The sequence below is a fragment of the Hemitrygon akajei genome, chromosome 4, assembly GCF_048418815.1.
Source record: "Hemitrygon akajei chromosome 4, sHemAka1.3, whole genome shotgun sequence".
Lineage (NCBI taxonomy): Eukaryota > Metazoa > Chordata > Chondrichthyes > Myliobatiformes > Dasyatidae > Hemitrygon > Hemitrygon akajei.
This window is the reverse complement of record NC_133127.1, coordinates 152,894,754-152,922,143: the sequence shown is the minus strand read 5'-3', so window position 1 is coordinate 152,922,143 and position 27,390 is coordinate 152,894,754. Positions and strand designations below refer to the sequence as shown.

General features: G+C 39.1%; 1 protein-coding gene across 3 annotated transcripts in view; it reads left to right on the top strand.

Annotated features, from left to right (window-relative positions):
* The first annotated feature begins 2,205 nt into the window (after window positions 1–2,205).
* LOC140726803 (solute carrier family 35 member F2-like) overlaps window positions 2,206–27,390 on the top strand; it is a 44,007-nt gene continuing 18,822 nt past the window's right edge. Inside the window, exons 1-7 of one of the 3 annotated variants that reach the window (XM_073043650.1) lie at window positions 2,206–2,514; window positions 7,351–7,526; window positions 7,644–7,771; window positions 8,887–9,046; window positions 15,803–15,959; window positions 22,903–22,955; window positions 26,509–26,663. In XM_073043650.1, coding sequence (XP_072899751.1) covers window positions 2,417–2,514; window positions 7,351–7,526; window positions 7,644–7,771; window positions 8,887–9,046; window positions 15,803–15,959; window positions 22,903–22,955; window positions 26,509–26,663 — 927 coding nt within the window. In that variant the 5' untranslated portion in view covers window positions 2,206–2,416. The remainder of the gene's footprint in view (window positions 2,515–7,350; window positions 7,527–7,643; window positions 7,772–8,886; window positions 9,047–15,802; window positions 15,960–22,902; window positions 22,956–26,508; window positions 26,664–27,390) is intronic. The other 2 variants (XM_073043649.1, XM_073043648.1) reach the window with 2 other exon arrangements.

The window sequence follows — 27,390 nt, the reverse complement described above, 5'->3', positions numbered from 1 at the left end:
ATCAAAAATAACATCTCTTCACTGACAAACAACACCAGCACACCTCAGGGAGTGTGCTTAGTCCACCATTCTGCTCTTTCTACACCCACAACTGTGTGGCTAGACATAGCTGAAATGGCATTTATAAATTTGCCAATGACACAACTATTGTTGGCAGAATTTCAGATGTTAATGAGGGGGTGTACAGGAGTGACATAGATCAGCTGGTTGAGTGGTGTCACTACAATCTTGCACCCAACACCATTAAGACCAAGGAATTGATTGTGGGCTCCAGGAAGGGTAAGTCAACGGAACACACTAGTCCTAATTGAGGGATGAGAAGTGGAAAGGGTGAACAGATTCAAGTTCCTGGGTGTCAACATCTCTGAGTATCTATTCTGGGCCCATCATATTGATGAAATTACAAAGAAGGCATGACAGCAGCAATAGCTCATTAGGAGTTTGAGGAGAATTGGTATATCACCAAAGACCCTTGCAAATTTCCTCAGATGTACCGTAAAGAGCATTCTAATTGTTGTATCACTGTCTGGTATGGAGGGCCACTGCCTAGGATTGGAAAAAGCTGCAGAAAGTTGTAAATTCAGCCAGCTCCATCAAGGGTATTAGCCTCCATAACACCCAGGACAACTTCAGAAGATGATGCTCCAAAGAGGCGGCATCCATCATTAAGGGCCCTCATAATCCAGGACATGTCCTCTTCCCATTGTTGTTGTTGTTGTTTGTCCTTCGGAGTCGAAGATGACCACGACTGCTGTCAGGTGGAGGGTTTGTGACTGTGGGTCCGGAGGTGACTGGTGAGGCCAACCCGGGCCCTGAAAGCTTGCCCACATGTGGGACACATGAGGGTAGGTGCTGCAGTGGAAGTGGAGGTAGCTCGAGCCTTGCCTCTTCCCATTACTACTATCAAGGAGGAGGTACAGGAGCCTCCTGAGACACACACTCAACATTTCAGCGACAGCTTCTTCCCCTCCACTATTAAATTTCTGAATGGACAATGAACCCATGAACACAACCTCAGTATTTTCTCCTCTCTTTTTGCACGACTTATTTAATTGAATTTTCTTTTTTATATATACTTGTTGTAATTTATAGTTTGTATTATTATATATTGCAAAGTACTACCGCCACAAAACAACAAATTTCTTGACATACGCCAATGATATTGAATTTGGTTCTAATGGGCTGGTTTTGGGATGAAGGGTTTTGGCCTGAAGCATTGACAAAGTTCAAAGTAAAGTAAAATTTATTATCAGAGTACCTACATGTCACCACATATAAACTTGTGATTCATTTTATTTCCCTCCAAAGGTGCTACCTGACTTGCAGAGTTCTTCCAGCATTTTTTGTGTTTTGCTCAGGATTTCCAGCATCTGCAGACTCTTGTGCCTCTTATGGGCTGGTATTAGGCAAGGACCTGGGTTAAATCTGATTCTCTCTTGTCTGCCGATACTGAAGTACCTTATTTCTACTATCTTCTATACATTTATTGGTTTTCTGCTCTCAATTTTTGTTCTTCAAAAATGTCACCTATTGTTTCCTGCAAAGGATCAGGATTTTGAGGGCTTAGTTGGTTTTGAAAAAGTTCATCATTCTGATATTAATATTATTAATTATAGCAATTTTGTTATGGTCAAGCATGACAACTTTTTCTAACATGTATTTAACATGTATTTATCCAATGTACATACTAACTCCTGTTTCTTCAAGTTATAATCCCTTGTTTTTGTTACCCTTTCCAGAAATTGCAATTGATCTGAAGTTTACATTATGTTCCAGCTTCTAATCCATGTCTAGAATATATTGTTTTAAGAGGTGTCTTCCAGCTACACATTGGTTTAGCATGCCATGTGTTTTCTGGCAAATATTTAAACCACGTAGTTAGTTTTTTCTATCAATAAGATTATGAGGCTGTCTACCATATTTAATAAACTACCATAACATTGCTGTAAATGATAAAATGTGTGATTCTTATGTAAGTAAATCATTCAGAAGGTGAATTGCATTCTTTTTAGAGGTCATAAAATCTGCTTGAAAGTGTTCCCTAAACACTACATTTTACAGGATATATTTCTTTTTCTTATCTTTTGTTCAAAAACTTAATCATGAATGAATATCACTACAATACAACTTGCTTATTTTTGAAACTAATTGCTCCAATGGTCCTTTATTTTGATACACATTACTAATTAGCATTCTTAGTCATTCCTCTTTACAGCTCTCACAAGAACTTTGCCATTTAGGTGAACAAGTGCTTTATCTTATTTCATTGTGTGCTAAGAGGGTTAATCATTCAGTCAGATTCTCTCACTGAAGTGTTAAGGAATGAGTCAGGTTAGCTTTGCTGTCCTTTCATTTTGTTTCTTTTGCTTTAGTTTACGGTTTCTTCTTTTGTTTTCTGTGTCCTTTGACTTGAGCAATGGAGAACAGTGAGGGAACATCAGAGAGAAGCAACAGAGTCAAGAACTTTTTCTCCAATGTGATGGGGAAAGCCAAACTAAGAGAATGTTTGACATGGTAAGTACGTGAAAGGTTAAATTAAATTTCTCAGTATCGTGCTTTCAATTGACAGAAAAATAATGCAACATGATCTGGTCTTCCAAGTGTTCTATAGTTTAAAACAGAAGTGTTCTGTGTCTATTATTGTTAGAAATGAAAACAGCTAAATTTTAGCTATTCAACCTAAAAAAGTATTCTATTCATTTAAAATCACTTCTCATTTGCACTCTCATTGTTAATTACAATATTACAAACCTTTGCCAATCTTTCAGTTGCAGACATATTAGTCCATTATGACATTGTTAGGAATAACTTTTCCCAAGCACATATGAGGGAATGGCTTCAATTTTAGGCTGAAAACATCCTCAGTTATATTGTGTACCACAGTCCCTTTGAAAAGGAGTATAGGTGAAGATCAGATCTGGTTACACATATCTTGTTTCCACGAAGCAATACATCATTATTAGAATCACTTAATGCCACAATTTGTAGCTCTTGTGTCAGCACCCCATTGCTCCCTTGGTCACCACCAAGGGCAAGTCAAGTCAAGTCGAGTTTATTGCCATCTAGCTATATACATATATACCATCAAATGAGACAATGTTTCCCTGGACCAGGGTGTAAAGCCCAGTAGTACACAAAACACACATAAAACACACAATAACTTAGGAAAATAAGGGTAAAATCTACAGATGGATTACACATAAGTAAACAAAGTAAAGTGCATAAATTAAATATCGTCAGGTATGGAACAGATTAATCGGTGACATTTCGAATGTGATGTGGCAGGGAGTTCAGAAGCCTGAGGGAACAGCCCGAGGGAAGAAACTGTTTCTCCTAATAAGACAGACTGCATACCGAGGCTTTGGGCCTACACCAGGGATTTGCATCTAAGGACTCAATTTGGTTCAGAATGCTGTTGTTGTTGCTCGGTTCTATTGTTTGCATGATTTGTGTTTTTTTCTCTCTTTTTCTCTGCACATTGGGGGGGGTTGGTATTTATTTTTGTTTATTGGGTTCTTTTGGGTATTTTGCTGCTGGTAAGCAGACAAATCTGAAGGTTGTATCATTTACATATTCTTTGACAATAAAAGTACTTTGAATCTTTGAAGCTTTGATGCCCAATTTTCTTCCTTCGGAATGATCTGATTCACAATCTCAACCCCGACACTTAATTATTCATATTACAGAACACGGGCTGGACAGTCACATTCAGCATTTATTCTCCTTCTCTATTTGCCATTGTGATGGTAGTAGCGATCTGGCATCTTGAATGAATGCTGAAGGAACTCCAAGAATGGGATTAGGCAAGGAATTCCAAGACATTTCCCTCATAATGATGAATACATTTCATGGTTTCATCATTATGGTTTCAAATTTGCATAATTTATGATCAGAATATAATCTTGGAGCTGGTATTACTATTGCTTAACAGCATTGTACAGAACATATGCTTGGGATGTGCAATCAACACTTGGCTAATTACTACTGTATATGATATTTACTGTCACCGTGCTGCTCTGTGTGAGAGAGCATGGATTTTTAAAGTAAATGGATAGTGTCTAATTAAGTGACACAAAGGAGAATGTGGATGGTGAAATCCGGAGAAGCTGGGAGGTGATAGTTGGAGGCACCTGAGGACTGAAGATGATGGAATCTGATAGGAGAGGAAGGTGCATCATGGAATCAAGTGAGGGAGATGGGAACAGGCAGTGAGGGGAACCAGTGGAAGGAGTGTGTGGATGATGGGCAGATGGAGGAGGAGAAAGAAAGAAGGTGATGGAGTGTAGGAAGAACTGGAAAGATGAGGAGGAGAGAGAAAAAATACAGAGGAGGTACAGTTTATCTGAAATTGGAGAATCCAACATTCGTTCCACAAGATAGTAGACTTCTATCAGTTCTGTTGTCAGTTCCGCTTTCACCTCTCCTCATGTGAGGTCCCCCTGTTGCTTGCTAGTTCTTACCCCACCCCTTACTTTCACGTTTTCATATTGGTTATCTCCTTTCGGTCTTTCAGTCCAGATGAAAGATCTCAATACGAAAGGTCAACCGTCCATTTCCCTCCACAGATGCTGCCTGACCTGTCGGTTTCCTCCAGCATCCTGTTTAGGCTTTTTTTTATACTGGGTGGCAGAATTACAATCAGGCAGGCAAGTGGAGATGACTCCATCACACACCTGACAATCAAATTAAACAACCTGCTTCATTAGCACCTCTGTCAGACAGCAAACATGTAGCTCCCAACTGGCCGGACACGGTATATAAAGCTTTAAGGAACTTTTGCGTCAATATTCTAAACTTACATTAACAATTCCTATCATTGAGGAGAGGAGCAGTAATGTCACGTTATCTCATGGCCAGAGAGCTTTTGTCTGAGCCACATATCTTCATGACTTATATAAACAACACTATTTTATTTGCTGGAATAAGGTCTTGGAATTCCAAACAATTTACAACAAGAAAAGCCGCCACCATCATCACAGAGCTTTCAAAACATAAACATTAAATGTGGTGGTGGAATGTCACCAGCAGTTAGGAATAACTTTAAGAAATAATAGGTCTCCCTGTTGTATTTATGAGTAAGAATGATTGAAAATGGAATATATACAGTACCTAACAAAATATCTTACATTTTTAATTCATTTCCATTCTATAGCAGATAAATTAACATAAATGTATGTTAGGACTAAAGACCTCTTCAAACTGTTTCCTGGTTGTGGGAAATATGCTGATTTTTGTATGTTACTCTTTGCCTCCACTTTGACAGCAGAGGTCAGAGTTTGAGTGTTGATAGGTTCCATTAAAACAAAGGTACTTTCCTAACTCTGGTCATGCTTTTGACTTTTAGACCTTCCACTATCTAAGTACTAAAATTAAACTTTGAGCAATTAAAATGAAATTAAAGGTTTTCATCTTCTACTACATTATACAAACAGTTTTTTGTATATTTTAACTGCTAAGAAAATAATGATATCATTACGATGAAGCTGTTAATCCTAACTTTTTTTTCAAAGTCCATGAAATTATTGTGGATAAGTGGTTGAATTAGCATTTCAATTTATTACATTTGACGATTTGTCTGTGTAATCTATACATGTTCAAAGTGCACTATTAGCTTTGATTGAAGATTCCATTTATAGGTGAGACCAATGAAGTTAATTGAGAATTCAGATCTGCAGCAATTTTCAAAGTGAAATATGAAGGGAAATTTTTTGAAGCACAGAAGTGCTCTTACTCATTAATGGTCAAAGTTTTTGAATTGCCAATAATAAGAGGCAGTTGATGATCACACAGGAGATATTTGATACAATCCTGAGGCTCACAAATAGGGGAGGACTGAGGTCAGCTGTGAGTAGTTAATATCATCAGAGGAAGAAAAATATTCCATGCTTTTCTGCAGGACATAATCTAATCTCAGTGAAAAAATAAGATGTAGGTTTCAACTGGAGAGCATATGAGTTGCACAAAGTTTGTGATTTTCATTTCAGATGACCTGTATACCTGATACACTAAGAGATGAAGGGTCCCACATAACTGAATGACATCCAAAGATATTCACTGGCCTGTGCAGAAGGAGGTTTTCACAGCTTCTGTTGTCAGTTTCTAGGTGATGTATCCACTATTTGTGAAAGTCTCAGGCTGGGAACTGGCAAACCAGCTCAGGCAGGCTGGATCCCCTTAAACTGATTATTTCTTGGCTCTTCTTCAAGCATTGCCTCCTCTCCCATGACAAGAGTGGTCATAAATCATTCACCAAGCTCACCATCCTTGTGTGTCCCAGCTGCTTCATTTGAGCCAGAATGAACACCCTCACTCAGCGACCTGCCAATTCTACCTAAATGACACATCCCACCCACCAGTCTGATAAGCCTACCTGATACAACCCAACGTCCTTCAAATGCAGCACAACATCTCCTGTCTCCACAGCCACTGATTTTGTAGCCTCTTAGAATTCAATTCCAATGCATAGAAAAACACATTTCCCTCATTTTTATGCATCAAAATATTTCCATTGAAACAATAAGTTACTTTGTTGAAATCTTGTTTTAACTCTATTATTTTACATTCTTATCTTTTTCAATTTCAAAGCAGGTTTCTGATGGAGTTTACTTTTTTCCTTGACTATCTGAAGTAAAAACCTTACCTGTCCTAGGCTTTCATCCTGCAACCTGTTAGACATACCACACTTCCAGTCCACCTATTTAAAAAGGCTAAAGCTGTCGTGCAGTATCAAGGATCAAAGAGGTGCCTATAATTTATATGGGAAGGTAATTCCAGTCATTTTGTACTCTTCTTTTTATTCGATGAGATCAGCCAAGCAGCTGTCAATTGGGAAACGTTTCAAATTCCTTGCAGTGCTAGAGACCTGGGTTCAGTCTGACCTCAGGGTGCTGACTGTGTGGAGTTTGCATGCTCCCTTGTGATTGTGTGGGTTTCCTCTGGGTGCTTTGGTTTCCTCCCACAGTGCAAATTTGTGTGTGGGATAATTGATCAACTGTAAGTTTCCCCTAGTGAGCAGGAGATTCCACGGAGAGTTGATGACAGTGTAGGAAGAAGTCTAAAAAATGGGATTAATGTAGGATTAATGAAAGTGGTTTTCTGGTGCTCATTATGTTCTCACTGTGCTGGTGGGCCTGTTCCTGTGGTGTTTTTCTCTGTGACTATGACTATATTACTCTAAGAGCCATTGTATGACTTATATTTTACTTAAAGATCTGTTTAGCCAGAGACATTCCTTTATGTTTATTGGGGTTCATTGTTGCATTTGTCTCTATAAAACTTACCGCACCTTACAAATTGGCTTCAATGTGGCCAAATTACAATGTATTAACCAGAAATCTTGATCTATTCTAGGAATCTACTGAAGATTTTGCTCCTTGGTCAAGGATTATCCATGTTATTATGCGGAACTGCAATCAGCAGTCAATACTTGGCAGATGGTTTTTCTGTCAACACTCCAATGCTTCAGGGCTTTATCAATTACCTTCTATTGTTCCTGGTTTACACTGGAATATTGGCTTTTAGACAGGGTAAGTTATGAACAAAATTAGTTTATTTGAAGTGTTCTGAGTCAGCAGAGCATTCAGAATAATACTAAAGTAATTGTAACCAAAGTTGAAGTGCTGTATTATTTTTTATCCAATCAGGCAATGAAACTTTAGTACAAATACTAAAGGCAAAATGGTGGAAATATCTTCTGCTGGGATTCATTGATGTTGAAGCAAATTATATGGTAGTCAAAGCTTACCAGTATACAACATTAACAAGTGTTCAGGTATGCACCCAACCTTTTCCTTATCCGAACATATCCTATGTTTTCCTGTGTGGTGGCTGTGGGTCGGTATGCGATTAACACTTATGTCTGTTTTTTCACTAAGTCACATCCAGATGTAGTTTACGGAATCTGAATAACAGTCTGACAGATCATTCAGGTGGAGATCCCATGGCAGGGGTTTCTTAGGGCTAAAGGGCATTAATCTAAATCCTATCTGGTTACTCAACCATTGTATGCATTTGTACATTTTTCAACTATCCAGATTGGGAATACTGGAATATTTTTCCTATTTCAATGGTGAGGGAGTATTGTCACTGCCACCTTGGATAAGATTAGCATATTCAGTGCAGAGTGGGATTGACATTCCAGCAGTTCTACTCTTTTTGAGTTAGAAACCCATTGTGCTATACACTTGGAAATTAAAGAGAAGATTAAGTTTATGGAGTTTTAAAAAATTGTAGCAGTAAGTCATATTGCATAGTTTCAAATAGTATGGTGCCAGTATTTACAATTGCAATGAACGTACCTCTCAGAAACAAACCAGAGCCCAATTGGCCATTTGGAATACTTTCATCTGGTGGAGGTTCTTGATTTTAGAATAAAGGTATAGGTAGGATATAAAATATGAGAAAGCCCGAAATTACATGTTCTGACCATATGAATTACCAACATGGAAAAGATAGAGACAAACATATCCTTGTAAAATAACACCTCTATAACCACAATGGTCACACATCAGACTTAAGCGAGCATAAGTCTTTCTCAAAGTCCTTACCTTCTTAAATCAGTGGATTGCCAATAAAATGCAACTTGAATCTCATCAGAATGGAATGACAAACAAAGGATGTTCAGATACTATACCAGCCATTGGATTTTAAGTGGTTTAGACTGCAAATAAAAGTAGCAAAACCTTATACTTCCAGGTCTCAATGTGGGCAGACGTATTGTTTGCCACTTAGTTTCAATGTGACCTGTTAGATTCAATGGGCATTGAATCAGTAGGACTAGAAAGAAGAAATGGTTAAATGATAAAACACACACATTCTCTGTAGGTTCTTGCAGGTTGATTGTTTATAAATGCACTATGTTAATCTGTGCTTGTTATCCATGTTTAGCTCCTAGATTGCTTTGTCATTCCTGTGGTAATGGTTCTATCATGGTTCATCTTACATTCAAGATACAAAGCCGTCCATTTTGTAGCTGTTCTAATGAGTTTGCTGGGCGTTGGGATTATGGTTTGTGCAGATTTTCTGAGTTCAAAAGATCAAAGAACAGGTAAGACAAATTGGTGCAGGAGGCCTGGCAATATGTAGAACTGTGTGAAATGTTTCGTAGTGTGAACTGTTATTGCATGGGTATGAACTGAGCGAAGGACTTCCAAGTCATAAGACTTCCTACAATATATAAGTTATCTTATATTAAATACATTGCCCACCTTATCTAACATACAGCTAAAACCCCAGGCAGTTGGAAGGAAAAATTTTGAGAAATTCCTCTTGCCTTATTCAGTTGATCGTGGTGAGTCTAGGAGTTGATTTTATGGCAATATTTATCACTTGTAAGAGGTGATCTCTACTCTAACCAGAAACAGACTAACAAAATCCAGAGAATCACTGATCTCTCGTTCAGCAGGCAGTCATTTCCAGAGTTCCACTCTGTTGTGGTGCATGTAGTAAATGTCAGTTCGGCAATAGTAAATATGGAAGGTAATTAAAAAGGAAATGAAAGGGGAGGCAGTATAAATGGTTAAAGATGAGAAAGGTATTCCACAGATATTAAGGTGAAAAGGTTGCTCAGAGTCGTATGATTTGAGTACTTTGCCATGGTGCTTCCCAAATCAGAGGACTTTACCATGTCATGGTAAATGAGAACTCTCGAGAGGATATATCCTGGGTTTCTGAAGGCAATAGGGATAAAATTGTGGAGGCATTGGTGCATAGTTTTCCAAATCCTTAATGGCCATGGTTCACTGCATGTCAGTATGTGATAATAATTAACCAATTTCACAAACTACCAAAGGACAGGAAGATTACAAATGTTACATTCTTGTTCAAAAGAAAGGAGAAAAATGAAGCTGGCAGTTACACACCAAGCAAGAAGCTGATGGAAACAGGAACATACTTAAGATTCAGCATCTGCAGAAACTCTAGAGTTCATGGCCTAAACTTAACACGTACAAACAAGCTGGAGGAACTCAGCAGGTTGGGCAGCATCCGTGGAAACGAAACGTTGACTGCTCATTTCCACGGATGTTGCTCGACCTGCTGAGTTCCTCCAGCTTGTTTGTATGTGTCGATTTGACCACAGCATCTGCAGTGTACTTTGTGTTTATGGCCTAAATTTGCCTCTTGTGCAATTATTGACTAACAAAGAAGAGCTATTGCAGGGCTTCCCAGTCTGAGGTCCACAGACCCCTTGGTTAATAATAGGAGTCCATGGCATTGAAAAGGATGGGAACTGCTGACCTATTGGGTTTGTGCAGGGAAAACTGTATTTGACCAAATTGTTGAATGCTTTAGGAAACCTGCTGAGAACATATTGATGATGTTGCCACTACCACTGTATTCATGAATTTTATATGGCTGCATGGATGCAAAGTTAATAGGCATAGAAAGCAGAGAGTGTGATGATGCAGGAGCAATGCTATGGCCAGTGCTGTTCTGGTATATATAACCTACTTATAGTTGTGGAATAGGATTTGATTTTGAATTTTCTAGTTGACACAAAGCAGAAGGTGCGGTAAATAGTGAAGAAAATATTTTAAAAAATCAGTAGTTCACAGACATACACATGCTAGGTGATATTCAAAAAGAAAAGAATGAAGTGTTAGTTTTTGGTAAGAAGTACGATAGGAGACGAGGCTTACTAAATGCACAATATTAAACAGATGTGACAATGGACACAATGTGCAAATTGAGAAAGCAATTGAAGCGGTGGAACAAATACAAGAAGCCTGCTGAAGATAATGTTTTGATTCAATCCTGAAGTTTGGGGGGAGCTCTAATCTCTGAGAGTGCAGATGTTTTCAATGGTGGGGTTAAGATTGGTGGTGTGATGAATCTGTGGGAATAGTCAGTGGATTGAAAACAAAATTCATATGTGGAAGCTTCTGGATTTTGACATGTCAACTGCAACGAGGCAACCACATGTGAGCAGATCACATGCTCACCAACTTAGGAGTTCTACAGAAAGCTGAAGAAATCCCATTTGCAGAGGTAATATCGAGGTTAAAATATTTAAATCAACCAATGTTTGAGACAACGAGGACTGTATACTGATCACACTTAATCTGAATAAGGCAAAATTGTGAACGTTCATATCTGCATTGAGAAAACCAGCACCACAATGTAAATTCGGGCAGATTTTAAATTGTGAGTAAGTTTGAATAGTTGAAGAGAAGAAATTCTCACTCTTAATTAGCTTTCAGGACTTCTATTGGGATGGCGACTCAAAATGCCAGCGAATTTTATCCTTCGCCAGCCACAGATCCAATTTCCAAAGCTTTGATCCAGAAACTGGTGGGGGGGGGGGCATCATGTGACCTTAAGGGACACAAGTCAGTCTGCAGAGGTACCACCAGTCATTTTCATCAACGTTGCTCATTTACAGAGATCAAGTGCTACTCATGCCAGAAGGACACACTTGGCTATTCTAAACACAGTGTGAAAGATACAGTGTTATTGATAAAGAAATACTGACAAGGAGAGACCAGCTTCCTCCAAAAGTCGTCTCAAAGAGGGAATCTGTAAAATACTATAAACATGGCAGTTGCTGCAGAATTCCTTTGTGTTGCGTCTGTGATGTAAAGTAGTGTACTACGAAACAACGGGAGTTTAAATTCAAGTCCTGACTGACACATGTCACTATGGAGAATGACATCTGTGTTCAAGCGTTTCAGTCATCTATCCTTAGGAAGGAGCATGGTTGATCTTGAAGGTTATTCCAAGACATATTTTGACGGTATTGGGGCAAAAACAATGCAACGAGTTAGTGGTAGAAACTTAAAGCCAGCCATTCACTGCTGGGATGCAAGTCAATTCAATGAGTGGTAGTTGACCTTGCAGAATATCTATGGACCATCAGAACTGCTGAAGGGTCTCATCCCGAAGCATTGATTGTTAATTTATTTCCATGGATCAGGGTTTTTCTGTGGAACCCTAGGTTGCTAGGGGTTCCTCAAGATATCGTGATTTAAAAAAAAAACATTGTTTTTTGTGAGCTTAGCCCGATGAGTGATGCTCGCGTTTGCAGTGACCAAGCAGCCCCGTTAGCAATCTTGTTAGAGGTCTCTCAGCCCAGTATGGCAGTGTGCAGTTGGATGGAAAGTCCATCTCCCACCCCCCATCCTCATCACATTCTACAGGGGTTGTATTGAGAGCATCCTGAGCAGCTGCATCACTGCCTGGTTTGGAAATTGCACCATCTCGGATCACAAGGCCCTGCAGCAGATAGTGAGATCAGCTGAGAAGATCATCGGGGTCTCTCTTCCCGCCATCACGGACATTTACACTACACGCTGCATCCGCAAAGCAAACAGCATTATGAAGGACCCCACGCACCCCTCATACAATCGCTTCTCCTTCCTGCCATCTGGGAAAAGGCACTGAAGCATTCGGGCTCTCACGACCAGACTATGTAACAGTTTCTTCCCCCAAGCTATCAAACTCCTCAATACCTGTTTACTATTTATTGTAATGCCTGCACTCTTTTGTGCACTTTATGCAGTTCTGGGTTGGTCTGTAGTCTAGTGTAGTTGCTGTGTGTTTTTTTTCTCTGTGTTGTTTTTTTTTACGTAGTTCAGTCTAGTTTTTGTACTGTGTCATGTAAAACCATGATCCTGAAAAACGTTGTCTCATTTTTACTATGTACTGTACCAGCAGTTATGGTCAAAATGACAATAAAAAGTGACTTGACTTGACTTGCTTGCTGTCTGATCAAGATGAGAATTACTGACGAGTTCTGGATTTCTGTGAAAGAAGAGTATCCTCCCATTCATAAGAAAGCAATGAACATTTTGCTGCAGTCAAACTTCTTACATGTGTGAGCAAGCTTTTTCTTGTGTAACAAGCATCAAGAGCAAGGATAGAAATTATTTCATTTCACTTGGAGGTGAAATCTGTGTGTGCTTATCTCAAATTCAACCCAGAATTGAGTATTATGCAACCCGGAATTGCAGCAAAAAACAAGCACAGCTTTCACATGCTAGGCCTATATTTGAGCCTGATCATGTCACTTAGTAAGAAAATGTTTTTTCAAAGACTTGTATGAAATTGTATATTAGGCTATATTTTTATTTGCATTGTTTTGACTATTGGTTTTTAGTAACTTTACTATTTAACAATGCCAATATATTTTCATGTTGTAAATAGCATTAATTAAAACAAATTTGCAACCTTTATTTAATTTAAATCTACTGAGCCTACCTTTAGAAAAAAATAAATCCCATTTTGGCTTAAGCCAGTTATTTAACAGAAACATTATGTTTGCATTATGAGCTTTTAAATTTATGAAAGAAAGAGAATTATTTCAAGAAAGGTAAGCTCTTATCTACCTGTTATTTTTTTCAAGAAAGGTTGGCTAAAAATTCATTCTCTACTCAAAAGGGCATTGACAATTATTTTTGGATTATTACATCTACAACTTACTCATCACACTAACATACCATCAGCTGTTGATGTAATAATTTTTACGCAAGGTTTCCTGAGGCTGAAAATTATTTCAAGGATTCCTCCAGGACAAAAAGGTTGAGAAAGGCTGCTATAGACGCTGACTGACCTGAGTGTCTCCAGTATTTTGCTTAATGAGCTTTTACCAGCCTCTTTCAGACAGACATCTGCTTTATCTCTCCTGTCCTTCATCCTATCAGAGACCTTCCTTTGTGTTCCCTTCACTACCCTCCCATCTTCCTCTGCAATTTACACTCACAGTATAAACTTCGATAAAAGCTCTTTAATCTGAAACAATTAACAGTTCCTTGCTCCATGGACGCTGCCTGATCTGCTCAGTATTCCCAAAACTGTAATTTATTTCAGATTTTCAAAATTTACTGTCTTTTTTTCTTGTTGATTTACATTGCTGCATCATTTTTTCAGCCATTGCTCTATTTTAGATCTCACTCAGTCACCATGATTTTCTTTATTTTTATGACACATTGAATATGACAATCTGTACCTCCCAGGAATCAGCAGGGGAAATCTTCATTGTACTTGCGTCTCCCTTCATCATCAAACACCACTTCCATGTTGACTTTGTCTAATTCCATTGAAAATTGAGAAGTGTTTTGTTATCATCTCCATTGTAATAGATTCTAGTGAATTTCATTGTACCGACATTAGGCCAACTAATCTGTAATTCCCTGTTTGCTCTCTCCTTATTGTTACCTTCCAATCTGATGGAATTGTCCCATGATCAGAGAATTTTGTAAAAGACAAAACTGCATTCTGTACAATACTTCCACAGTACCTCTATTAGTGCACAAGGGTCCGGGTTATCAGACCTAAGGGACTTAACAGCTTTAAGTGCCATTAATTTCACTAGCACTAATTTTATTTACTGATTAATTTCCATTACTTCTTTTTTTTGCTTTGATTTGTTATTGTTCAAGTACTTCTAAAAAGTTATTTGTGCTCTCTTCCATGAAGACAAAGTATCTGTTTAATTGTCCTGACACTTGCTCCTGATTATGAATTCTTCCATTTGATATTGTAGAGATCCTACATTTCTCTTAATAAATCCTTCATGTTTTACATATTTGCAGATTTTTTAACATCAGCTTTTATGTTCCTTGCAAATTTCCTTTAACACTTTATAAATCAATCTTGCAAAGCAATCTGCTTCCAAAACAGTGTGCTCATTTTCTTGAAAACTTTATATGATTCATCTTCAGATGTAATAATATTCCTCTCTGTTTGACCATGTTTAGATCCATTCTGCTTTTGTGTTTTTTTTTACTCCAGAAATGAGTACATAACTGTTGTTGTTCTTCTCGCATTCATTCTGTAAATGTGAACTTTATTTTAGTCTGATCTTGTCCATTAACTCTTTTCCCGGTGGCCAAACATTTTAATTCTGATTCCCATTCCCAACATGACATGGCAGTCCATGCCCTGCTCTTGTGCCAAGATGAGACATCCTCAGGGTGAAGGAGCAACAACTTATATTCCACCTGGTCATCCTCCAACCTGATAGCATGAATATAGATTTCTCCTTAAGGCAAGTCATCTCACCTGCCTATCGCCTATCATCTCCTCCTGGGTCCCCTTCTCCTTCCCTTTCTCCTATGGTCCACTCTCCTCTCTCATCAGATTCCTTTTTCTCCAGCCCTATCACCTTCTAGCTAGTCTCCTTCCCTTCCCCCCACCTTTTTATTCTGCCATCTTCCTCCTTCCTTTTCAGTCCTGAAGAAGGGTCTCGGTCTGAAATGTCGACTGTTTATTCTTTTCCATATAAGCTGCCTGACCTGCTGAGTTCCTCCAGCATTTTGTGTGTGTTGCTTTAGATTTCCAGCATTTGCAGACTTTCTTGTGTTTATCATAATTTCTTTTGGTAGATTGGGATCTTCGGGATTTTGAACCAGTGATAATGAAGGCCAATTTTCATATTGTGTATCTTGGATGGAAATTTCAAAGAGCTGAAGTTCCCTTGTGGTAGCTATTCTTGTACTTCTGGGGAGGGGGTGCTTATAGGAAAGTTCAACTGAGTAAGATGATTAATTGTTGCCTTGTGGATAGTAAATAGTGCACAATTGTGAAAGGCTTAAGATGGGTAATGTGTCTCAAATGGGATGTAGACTTAAGTTTTAAGAAGTCTGGTGATTCATAAGCAATATAGTAAAGGGATGAACTAAATTCTTATTTAAATGAGCTTATTGACTGAAATATTTCTGTTGAAATTTATTTTATATATTCAGAATTTATTTTTAGTTAAGTAAGGATATAAAATGGCTACACATTCTGAATTATTACCATAAATCCATGCCAATAAAATATCTGTGTTTTACCTTAATTTTTTATTTGTCTCTGTTCTTAATAGGTATCAATAAACTGCTGGGAGACCTGCTTGTTCTGGCGGGTGCTATTCTCTATGGAATTTCGAATGTATGTGAAGAATTCATTGTGAAAAACTTTAGCAGAGAGGAATTTCTGGGGATGCTTGGCCTGTTTGCAACCCTCTTTAGTGGTATACAATTGTAAGGAATAGCAATGTTTTTTCCTAAATTGTATCCAATTTAATGGCATTGTTTAATATTCATTGTATACAAGCACAATGTTAGAAATAATTTAGTTTATTTTAAAGCAATATATTTCAATCTTTAAATATAGAGAACAGCACACTGATAGGATACAAAAAATGGGAACAGTAAAATTTTCACTAATATATTTTGAGGAATCCAGCAAATTGTATTGACTGTTTTAATATATTGTGTATCTCATTTCTTAACCATTTATTGATTATCTCAGAAAAATGCTGTTTGCTCAGGTAAGTCAGACCTTGTAGTACTTGAGGATATGAATCAGAACCTAAAACGTTCCTTATGATATTAGAATCTGAATTAATTGTGTTTAGTTCATTCCGTTGCAAAACAGCTCAAGCCCCATTCTTAAGGTAGAAGAACATAAGAACATAAGAAATAGGAGCATGAGTCGGCCATCTGGCCCATCGAGCCTGCTCCGCCATTCAATATCGTGGCTGATCTGGCCATGGACTCCTCTCTGCCTTTTCCTCCATAACCCTTAATTCCCGTACTATGCAAAGATCTATCTAACATTGTCTTAAATATATTTACTGAAGTAGCCTCCACTACTTCATTGGACAGAGAATTCCACAGATTTACCACTCTCTGGGATAAGCAGTTCCTCCTCATCCCTATCCTAAATCTACTCCCCCAAATTTTGAGGCTATGTCCCCCAGTTCTAGTCTCACCTACCAAAGGAAACAACTTTCTTGCCTCTATCTTATCTATCCCTTTCATAATTTTATATGTTTCTATAAGATCTCCTCTCATTCTTCTGAATTTCAGCGAGTGCAGTCCCATCTCTTCTCATAGTCTAACCTTCTCATCTCTGGAATCAACCTATTGAACTTCCTCTGCACTGCCTACAAAGCCAGTATAATCATATAACCATCTAACAATTACAGCACGGAAACAGGCCATCTCGCCCCTTCTAGTTCATGCCGAACGCTTACTCTCCCCTAGTCCCACTGATCCACACTCAGCCCATAACCCTCCATTCCTTTCCTGTCCATATACCTATCCAATTTTACTTTAAATGACAATACCGAACCTGCCTCTACCACTTCTACTGGAAGCTCATTCCACACAGCTACCACTCTTCGAGTAAAGAAGTTCCCTCTCATGTTACCCCTAAACTTTTGCCCCCTAACTCTCAACTCATGTCCTCTTGTTTGAATCTCCCCTACTCTCAATGGAAAAAGCCTATCCACGTCAACGCTATCTATCCCCCTCATAATTTTAAATACCTCTATCAAGTCCCCCCTCAACCTTCTATGCTCCAAAGAATAAAGACCTAACTTGTTCAATTTTTCCCTGTAACTTAGGTGCTGAAACCCAAGTAACATTCTAGTAACACGAGTGAATCTGCAGATGCTGAAAATAAATAAAAAACACAAAATGCTGGCAGAACTCAGCAGGCCAGACAGCATCTATGGGAGGAGGTAGTGATGACGTTTCAGGCCGAAACCCTTCGGGCCTGAAACGTTGTCACTACCTCCTCCCATAGATGCTGTCTGGCCTGCTGAGTTCTGCCAGCATTTTGTGTTTTTTAACATTCTAGTAAATCTTCTCTGTACTCTATTTTGTTGACATCTTTCCTCTAATTCGGTGACCAGAACTGTACACAATACTCCAAATTTGGCCTCACCAATGCCTTGTACAATTTTAACATTACATCCCAACTCCTATACTCAATGCTCTGATTTATAAAGGCCAGTAGACCAAAAGCTTTCTTCACCCCCCCTATCCACATGAGATTCCACCTTCAGGGAACTATGCACCATTAATCCTAGATCACTCTGTTCTACTGCATTCTTCAATGCCCTACCATTTACCACGTATGTCCTATTTGGATTATTCCTACCAAAATGTAGCACCTCACACTTATCAGCATTAAACTCCATCTGCCATCGTTCAGACCATTCTTCTAACTGGCCTAAATCTCTTTGCAAGCTCTGAAAACCTACTTCATTATCCACAATGCCACCTACCTTAGTATCATCTGCATACTTACTAATCCAATTTACCACCCCATCATCCAGATCATTAATGTATATGACAAACAACATTGGACCCAGTACAGATCCCTGAGGCACACCACTAGTCACCGGCCTCCAACATGACAAACAGTTAATCGCCACTACTCTCTGGCATCTCCCATCCAACCACTGTTGAATCCGTTTTACTACTTCAATATTAATACCCAATGATTGAACTTTCCTAACTAACCTTCCGTGCGGAGCCTTGTCAAAGGCCTTACTTAAGTCCATATAGACAACATCCACTGCTTTATCCTCATCAACTTTCCTCGTAACCTCTTCAAAAAATTCAATAAGATTTGTCAAACATGAACTTCGCGCACAAATCCATGTTGACTGTTCCTAATCAGACCCTGTCTATCCAGATAATTATATATACAATCTCTAAGAATACTTTCCATTAACTTACCCACCACGGACGTCAAACTGACAGGCCTATAATTGCTAGGTTTACTCTTAGAACCCTTTTTAAACAACGGAACAACATGAGCAATACGTCAATCCTCCGGCACCATCCTCGTTTCTAATGACATTTGGAAATATTTCTGTCAGAGCCCCTGCTATTTCTACACTAACCTCCCTCAAGGTCCTAGGGAATATCCTGTCAGGACCCAGAGAGTTATCCACTTTTATATTCCTTAAAAGCGCTAGTACTTCCTCCTCTTTATCCTTCCTCAAGTAAGGAGACCAGAATTGTATGTGGCATTCCAGGTGTGGCCTCACCTGTACCCTTTACAGTTGTAGCATAATCTCCCCGTTCTTAAATTCAATCCTTCTAGCAATGAAGGCCAATATTCCCTTATTCAAGAAAGGAAGTAGAAATAGCCCTGGAAATTATAGACCAGTGAGTCTTACTTCAGTGGTTGGTAAGTTGATGGAAAAGATCCTAAGAGAAAGGATTTATGAACATTTGGAGAGGCATAATATGATTAGGAACAGTCAGCATGGCTTTGTCAAAGGCAGGTCGTGCCTTACGAGCCTGATTGAATTTTTTGAGGATGTGACTAAACGCATTGATGAAGGTAGAGCAATAGATGTAGTGTATATGGATTTCAGCAAGGCATTTGATAAGGTAACACATGTAAGGCTTAGTGAGAAAGTAATAAGGCTTGGGATCCAAGGGGACATTGCTTTGTGGATCCAGAACTGGCTTGCTCACAGAAGGCAAAGAGTAGTTGTGGACAGGCCATATTCTGCATGGAGGTCAGTGACCAGTGGTGTGCCTCAGGGATCTGTTCTAGGACCCCTACTCTTCATGATTTTTATAAATGGCTGGATGAGGAAGTGGAGGGATGGGTTAGTAAATCTGCTGATGACACAAAGGTTGGGGGTGTTGTGGATAGTGTAGAGGGCTGTCAGAGGTTACAGCGGGACATTGTTAGGATGTAAAACTGGTCTGAGAAGTGGCAGATGGAGTTCAAACCAGGTAAGTGTGAGGTGGTTCATTTTGGTAGGTCAAATATGATGGCAGAATATAGTATTAATGGTAAGGCTCTTGGCAGTGTGGAGGATCAGAGGGATCTTGGGGTCCGAGTCCATAGGACTCTCAAAGCTGCTGCGCAGGTTGACTCTGTGATTAAGAAGGCATACAGTGCATTGGCCTTCATCAGCTGTGTGATTGAGTTTAGGAGCTAAGAGGTAATGTTGCAGCTATATAGGACCCTGGTCAGACCCCACTTGGAGTACTATGCTCATTTCTGGTCGCCTCACTAAAGGAAGGATGTGAAAACTATAGAATGGGTGCAGAGGAGATTTACAAGGATGTTACCTGGATTGGGGAGCATGCCTTGTGAGAGTAGGTTGAGTGAACTCGGCCTTTTCTCTCTGGAGCAATGGAGGATGAGAGGTGACCTGATAGAGGTGTATAAGATGATGAGAGGCATTGATCATGTGGATAGTTAGAGGCTTTTTCCCAGGGCTGAAATGGCTAACACAAGAGGGCACAGTTTTAAGGTGCTTGGAAGTAGGTACAGAGATGTCAGGGGTAAGTTTTTTTACGCAGAGAGTGGTGAGTGTGTGGAATGGGCTGCCTGCAATGGTGGTGGAGGCGGATATGATAGGGTCTTTTAAGAGACTCCTGGACAGGTACGTGGAGCTTTGGAAAATAGAGGGCTATGGGTAACCCTATGTAATTTCTAAAGTAAATACATGTCCAGCACAGCATTGAGGGCTGAAGGGCCTGTATTGTGCTGTAGGGTTTCTATGTTTCTATTCTATTTGCCTTCTTGACAGCCTGCTGCACTTGCAACCAACCTTTTGTGATTCATGCACAAGCACTCCCAAGCCCCTCTGCACAGTAGCATGCTGCAGTCTTTCACCATTTCAAAAATAATCTGCTTTTTCATTTCTCCTGCCAAAGTGAATGACCACACATTTACCAACATTGTATTCCATCTGCCAGACCCTTGCCCACTCACTTAACCTATCTATATGTCTCTACAGTCTCTCCGTATCTTCTGCACAATTTGCTTTTCTGCTCAACTTAGTATCATCAGCAAACTTAGATACACTACACTTAGTCCCCCCTTCCAGACCATTAATTATATCCTGAACAGTTGCGGGCTCTGCACTAACCACTGTGGCACACCACTCACCGCTGATTACCAACCAGACAAACACCCATGTATCCCAACTCTCTGCCTTCTATGAGTTAACCAATCCTCTATCCATGCTAATATATCACCCCCAACTCTATGCATCCTTATCTTATGGATAAGTCTTTTATGCCACACCTTTTCAAATGCCTTCTAGAAATCCAAGTAACTAACGTCCATCTGTTTCCCTCTATCCAGTGCGCTCAAAGAACTCCAGCAGGTTTATCAAACAGGACCTGCCTTTGCTGCATCTGGCTGATGGATTCATTTCTTTCCAGATATCTCATTATTTCTTCTTTAATTATAGCTTCAATTATTTTCTCAAAAACAGATGTTAAACTAACTGGCCTAGTTACCTGCCTTTTGTCTACATCCTTTTTTGGTATGACATTCGCCATCTTCCAATCTGCCGGGACCTGCCCAGAGTCCAAAGCCTCTACTATAAATTCTGCCATTTCTTTCAGTACCCTGGGATGCATTCCATCAGGACCAGAGGTCTTATCTATCTTCAGGGCCACAAGTTTGCTCAGCTCTATCTATTCAGTCATAGCTACTGCATTGTGGTACTCACCTCCCACAGCATCCATAACATCTTTCTTTGGCATGTTAGATGTGTCCTCCACCATGAAGACTGACACAAAATAGTCATTCAAAGCCTCGCCCATTTCCTCATTACCCAATACCAATTCCCCTCCTCGTCCTCCAAGGGACCTATGTTCACTTTAGCCACCCTTTTCCGCTTTATATAATTATAAAAAACTTTTACTCTCCGTTTCTATATTTTGTGCTAGTTTATTTTCATAATCTAGCTACCCTTTCCTCCGTTTAATGGTTCTTTGTTGGTCTTTAAAATTTTCCCAATCTTCCAGTTTCCTACTACTCTTGGTGACTTTTTATGCATGAGCTTTTAGTTTGATGACTTCTTTTATTTCATTAGTTATCCAAGGCTGGCTCTCCCCACCATTACTGTCCTTGCTTTTAATTGGAATATACTTTTATTGAGCACCATGAAAAATCTCTTTGAAAGTCTTCCACTGTTCTTCAACCATCCCACCATGTAGCCTGTGTTCCCAGTCTACATTAGCCAAATCCTCACTCTTCCCATTGAAGCCTCCATTGTTTAGGTATAACACACTGGTTTTCGATCGAACTATTGCACCCTCCATTTGTATGAGAAACTCAATCATACTATGATCACTCTTTCCAAGAGGATCCCTAACTACAAGATCACTAATTTTACCTGTTTCATTGCGCAGGACCAGATCCAAGATAACATGTTCCCTTTTAGGTTCAGTAACATGCTGTTCAAGAAAGCTATCGCGGATGCATTCTATGAAGTCCTCAAGACTGCCTCGACCAACTTGACTCACCCAGTCTATGTGCAAGTTAAAGTTCCCCACAATAACTGCTGTTCCATTCTTACACGCCTCAGATATTTCTCTGTTTGTTGCCTGTACCACTGTAATGTTACTATTCGGTGGCCGGGGCTTAAACTGCTTTTTATTTGTTGTAAGATCTCCTTGATGGTGAGAATTGTTTCATGGTTTTGAAAAGGTTTACAATGTGCATAATTCTTGCTGTTTGAAAATGACATTCTTCACACTGCTTTAGATTGTAAAAGCGGGACAAATATTATTTCAATATTCCAATAAACTGTGTAAATTACAAGCTGCTACTGAAATATGAGACAGTGAGCAATGGGGAACAAAATCAATTTTCAGAATAGGAGAACCCATAAATGAAAATTTCTTGAATCCTACTCAACCACCATGTAACTATGCGGCAAAGAGGAAATCTGTTTGTCCCATTCTGCCCACACTGGCCAACTAGAACCAAATTTCGCTTCCAATTCTCAGTAGGCGACACTGTGGGCAAGTGTTTATTCAGGTAAGTTTAAATGCATAAGCACAAGAAATTCTGCAGATGCTGGAAGTCCAAACCAAACACACACAAAATGCTGGAGGTACTCAGCAGGTAAGGCGGCATCTATGGAAGCGAACCAATTAGTCAATTTTTTGGGCCAAGAATTTGTCGGTTAGATTTCAACAGTAATGAGAAACTTGAAGAGATACAAGGATGGGATGGGTATGGAGGGCTATAATCTGGGTGCAGGTGAATGGGTTTAGGCAGAACAATAGTTCAGCATGGAGCTGATGGGCTGAAAGGCCTACTTCTGTGCTGTAGTGTTCTGTATCTCTTTGAATAGTCTTGTATCTCTGGTGTTTCTTTTAAAAGCAAACTTTCATATTTTTTTCTCTGTTGTAGAGGCATTCTGGAACACAATGAAATTGCAAACATTAATTGGAACTGGCAAATCGGTAAGCTTTCATTTATGTTAAAATTTGCCATCTAAACATTTCCACTGAACTATTCCAAAAGCATTTTTGAGTGTATACTGTGACTATGGCTCTGAGAAAAGGAATCCCTCTTCTATGTTTATCTTTAATGAAATGCATTAAATTCTATGAACAGGACTGTCCTTTTTGATGCTTTTGATTTGTTTCTCTAATATCCTTGATTGTTCTCCTGAAACAAGTAAATCTCAGCTACTCTATAGTTTTTTGGAGCCATGGCAACCTTCAAGTACATCACATATGAGGATGTGATGCAAATTTAAATCATGAGTTTCTGGCATCACAGTCAGGCCAACGCTGTTTCTCAGTTAATCTGTACCTTCTGAATAATGCAAGAGCGAAAGGAGAACTGAGACACCCATTTTCTCATCTCTGTTTCAATTGTCCACCAAGAAAATCCAGTGCCAAGATTAGTCAGCTTTTGTTGCTGAAAATGAAGGGAAAATAGGCATTCAATGTTGCTTCTCCTTCTGTAATTTCAAAGATTTAACAAATGCCACAGATTTGTATAAGACTGTTCTGGTATCTAACTGTTGCACTACACAGCTGAAGTAATGATGCTGCTTACACTGAGGAAGGCACAGCCCTTATGCAGTAATTTATTCTCATTGGAATTATGTAGTTGCAATTTCTGGTTTTTTTCTTTCCAACATTCCAAGGCGGTATTACATGGAGAGAAACACACATAAATTTAAATAGATGAATGTAATTCAAAATACAAATGCTATCAATTCCTCCTTAGAAGTTAAAGTCTTCTTAAGACGATAGTGATCGTTTTTGACAATACGATAGCCCCAAATGTACATAATGGCATTTAAATGGAATGGTTGCTTTTCATAAAACCACGAGAAAATATTGATGCATTTATTGGAGGCATACATACACATTATTGTTTCTAGCAACATCGACAAGAAGAGAAAAGGCTTGAAATATTCAGCAGTTGAGTTTAATCCTAGAGGAGCTTTACTGGAAATCAGAACAGTTTTTTTACAAGCAGAATGAATCATGCACATTTGTTTAAAAGTGAATTTTTATGAAAGGAATTGCAGGCAAAGAAGTTGCCATACAATTCCTAAGTGGACATTGAACCCATGAACACAACCTCACTTTTTAATATATATATATATAATTTTTGTTTTGCACTGTTTTTACTCTACTTAAAAAACTATATATATATATATATATATATATATTTCATTTACTTTTTGACTGCTTGATTTAAGTAATTAATTTACTTTTTTTCCCCTCTCTGGGCTATCATGTATTGCATTGAACTGCTGCTGCTAAGTTAACAAATTTCACATCACATACTGGTGATAATAAACCTGATTCGGATTGTGATTCTGCCAATAAAAAGCACAGTACTGTACACAGTCACGGATCAATTATTTTTAGGATGATTAGGAGGCCAGTATAGAGATTCTGGAGGATGGAATATTGGAGCAGATTATAAGACCATAAGACCATAAGACAAGGAGTAGAATTAGGCCATTTGGCCCATCTGGTCTGCTCCACCATTCAATCATGGCTGATCCTTTATATTACCCTCTTCAGCCCCAATCCCTAGCCTTCTTCCTGTAACTTTTGATGCCATATCCAATCAAGAACCTATCAAGCTCTGTTTTAAGTACACCCAACGACCTGGCCTCCACAGATGCATGTGGCAACAAACTCCACAAATTCACCACCCTACAGCTAAAAAAATTTCTCTGCATCTCTGTTTTAAATGGACACCCCTCTATTCTGAGGCTGTGCCCTCTTGAACTAGACTCCCTCACCATGGGAAACATCCTTTCTACATCTACTTTATCTAGGCCTTTCAATATTCGCAAGGTTTCAATGGGATCCTCCCTCATCCTTCTAAATTCCAGTGAGTACAGACCCAGAGCCATCAAATATATCTCGTCTAACAACCCTTTCATCCCCAGAATCATCCTTGTGAACATCCTCTGGACCCTCTCCAATGCCAGCACATCTTTTCCTAGATGAGGAGCCCAGAACTGTTCACAGTACTCAAGGTGAGGCCTCACCAGTGCCTTATAAAGCCTCAGCATCACATCCCTGTCCTTGTACTCTAGACCTCTTGAAATGAATGCTAACATTGTACATACCTTCGTCACTACCGACACAACCTGCAAGTTAACCTTTAGGCTGTTCTGCACAAGGATTCCCAAGTCCCTTTGCATCTTAGATTTTTGGATTTTCTCTCTGTTTAGAAATAGTCTGCACATTCATTTCTTCTACCGAAGTGCATGATCATGCATTTTCCAACATTGTATTTAATTTGCCACTTTCTTGCCCATTCTCCTAATCTGTCAAAGTCCTTCTGCAGCCGACCTGTTTCCTCAACACTACCTGCCACTCTACCAATCTTCATATCATTTGCAAACTTGGCAACAAAGTAATCTATTTCATCATCTAAATCATTGATATACAGCATAGAAAGAAGTGGTCCCAACACCAACCCCTGCGGAACACTACATGTCACTGGCAGCCAACCAGACAAGGATCCGTTTATTCCCACTCACTGCCTTCTTCCAATCAGCTAAAGCTCTAACCATGCTAGTAACTTTCCTGTAACACCAAGGGCTCTTAACTTGGTAAGCAGCATCATGTGTGGCACCTTGTCAAAGGCCTTCTGAAAGCCCAAATATACAACATCCACTGTATCCCCTTTATCTATCCTACTTGTAATCTCCTCAAAGAATTCCAACAGGTTCATCAGGCAGGATTTTCCCTGAAGGAAACCATACTGACTTTGTCCTACCTTGTCCAGTGTCAACAAGTACTCCATAACCTCATCCTTAACAATTGACTCCAACATCTTCCCAACCACTGAGGTTGGGTTGACTGGTTTATAATTTCCTTTCTGCTGCCTTCTTCCTTTCTTAAAGAGTGGAGTGACAATATGGGGATAGGATGAGGCAAAATCATGTTGGGATTTAAAAGCAATGAGACAAATTTTGAAATCAAGAAGTTACTTGATCAGGAAAGCATAAAGTGGATAGAAACCCAATCTTTCTCTGAATGTAAAAATAGAGCAGTTGATTTTAATACTCTTTCACCTGTTGCAATAGGGGGATGTTATCTGGAAACCCAGGACATGACAATTTAAAAGGACCTATTTGCATTCAAATTAACTCTTTGTCAGTAGCACAGAAGATGTTACGTAGACAATAATAATGGTCAAAAATTAAAGTTGAGTTTATGGCTTGATTTGTTGAAGGTGATCATTATTATGATTGTATATTCACAGTAAGATCAGTGGTAAGGTATACTGCCCTGGAGTGAAGTTTAATAAGCAACCAATTTTATTTCAAATCAAGCTAGCAAGCTTGATACAAACTGATCAATATGTAGACTCCTGCCACCCTGATAGCAAGAGAACCAACTGATGGTTTCTTCAAAATGATGGAGAAGGACTTCAATAGTATTGTATCTAATTGGACATTAAGCACCTGCAGTAGAATACTGAGATTATGTTCATGTGCATCATTCTGAGTCTCTTTTCTCACAGTGTTATTATTCAGTTCATTTGCTGCCTGCATGTTTGGCTGGTACAGCTTCCTACCCATCGTGATGAAGCTCAGTAATGCCACCTCGGTCAACCTTGCCATTCTGACTGCAGACCTCTACAGCCTCTTTTTTGGGATCTTCTTATTCCACTATAAGGTAAGCAACCTTACAACAGACATTAAATAATACTCACGATAGTCTACATTGTATTTTATTTTGCTCATTCCGCTTGTATTTTAGGGACCATTTTCCATCCCTTGGTCTGGTCTTTTCTGGACATCTGCTCATTTTATTTCAGGCTGTAGGCAGTGTTCCAATGTCTCTACTGATCCCAGTTGGCCAGTAAGATTCAATGACAACCTCCTTTTCGTCATTGAAGGGAAACGTCTGCCATCCACTAAGCAAGTCTGCATCATTTGACTAAATTAAGGATCTCAACAGAGAGTGGCAATTAAACCCATATCTCCAGAATGTGGGACTGTGTTTTAGGGCTTATATCAGAAAGTCATTGTTAGCTTTTCAGCTTAGGGTGTGAATGTTAACTCGCCTATTTTAAAACTATCTAACAGACACAGAACATAGAACATTCAATTCCTCAAATAGGAGTTAGAATTGGTCTATTATTGTCACATGTTCCAAGAAAGCTTGTCTTGCAGACTATTCATACAGATTGAATCATTACACAATGTATTGAGGTAGAACAAGGTAAAACAATAACATAATGCAGGATAAAGTGTGATATCTACAGAGAAAGTGCAGTTCAGGTGGAGGCCTATGAGGTTATTGTGTCAATGCCAGCCAAAAAAGAATACTGAAACCCTCTTCTCAGCTCATTAAGCTAAAAAGGTGCCCCATCACCAATTTTTCAGAGTTTCAGATTCCT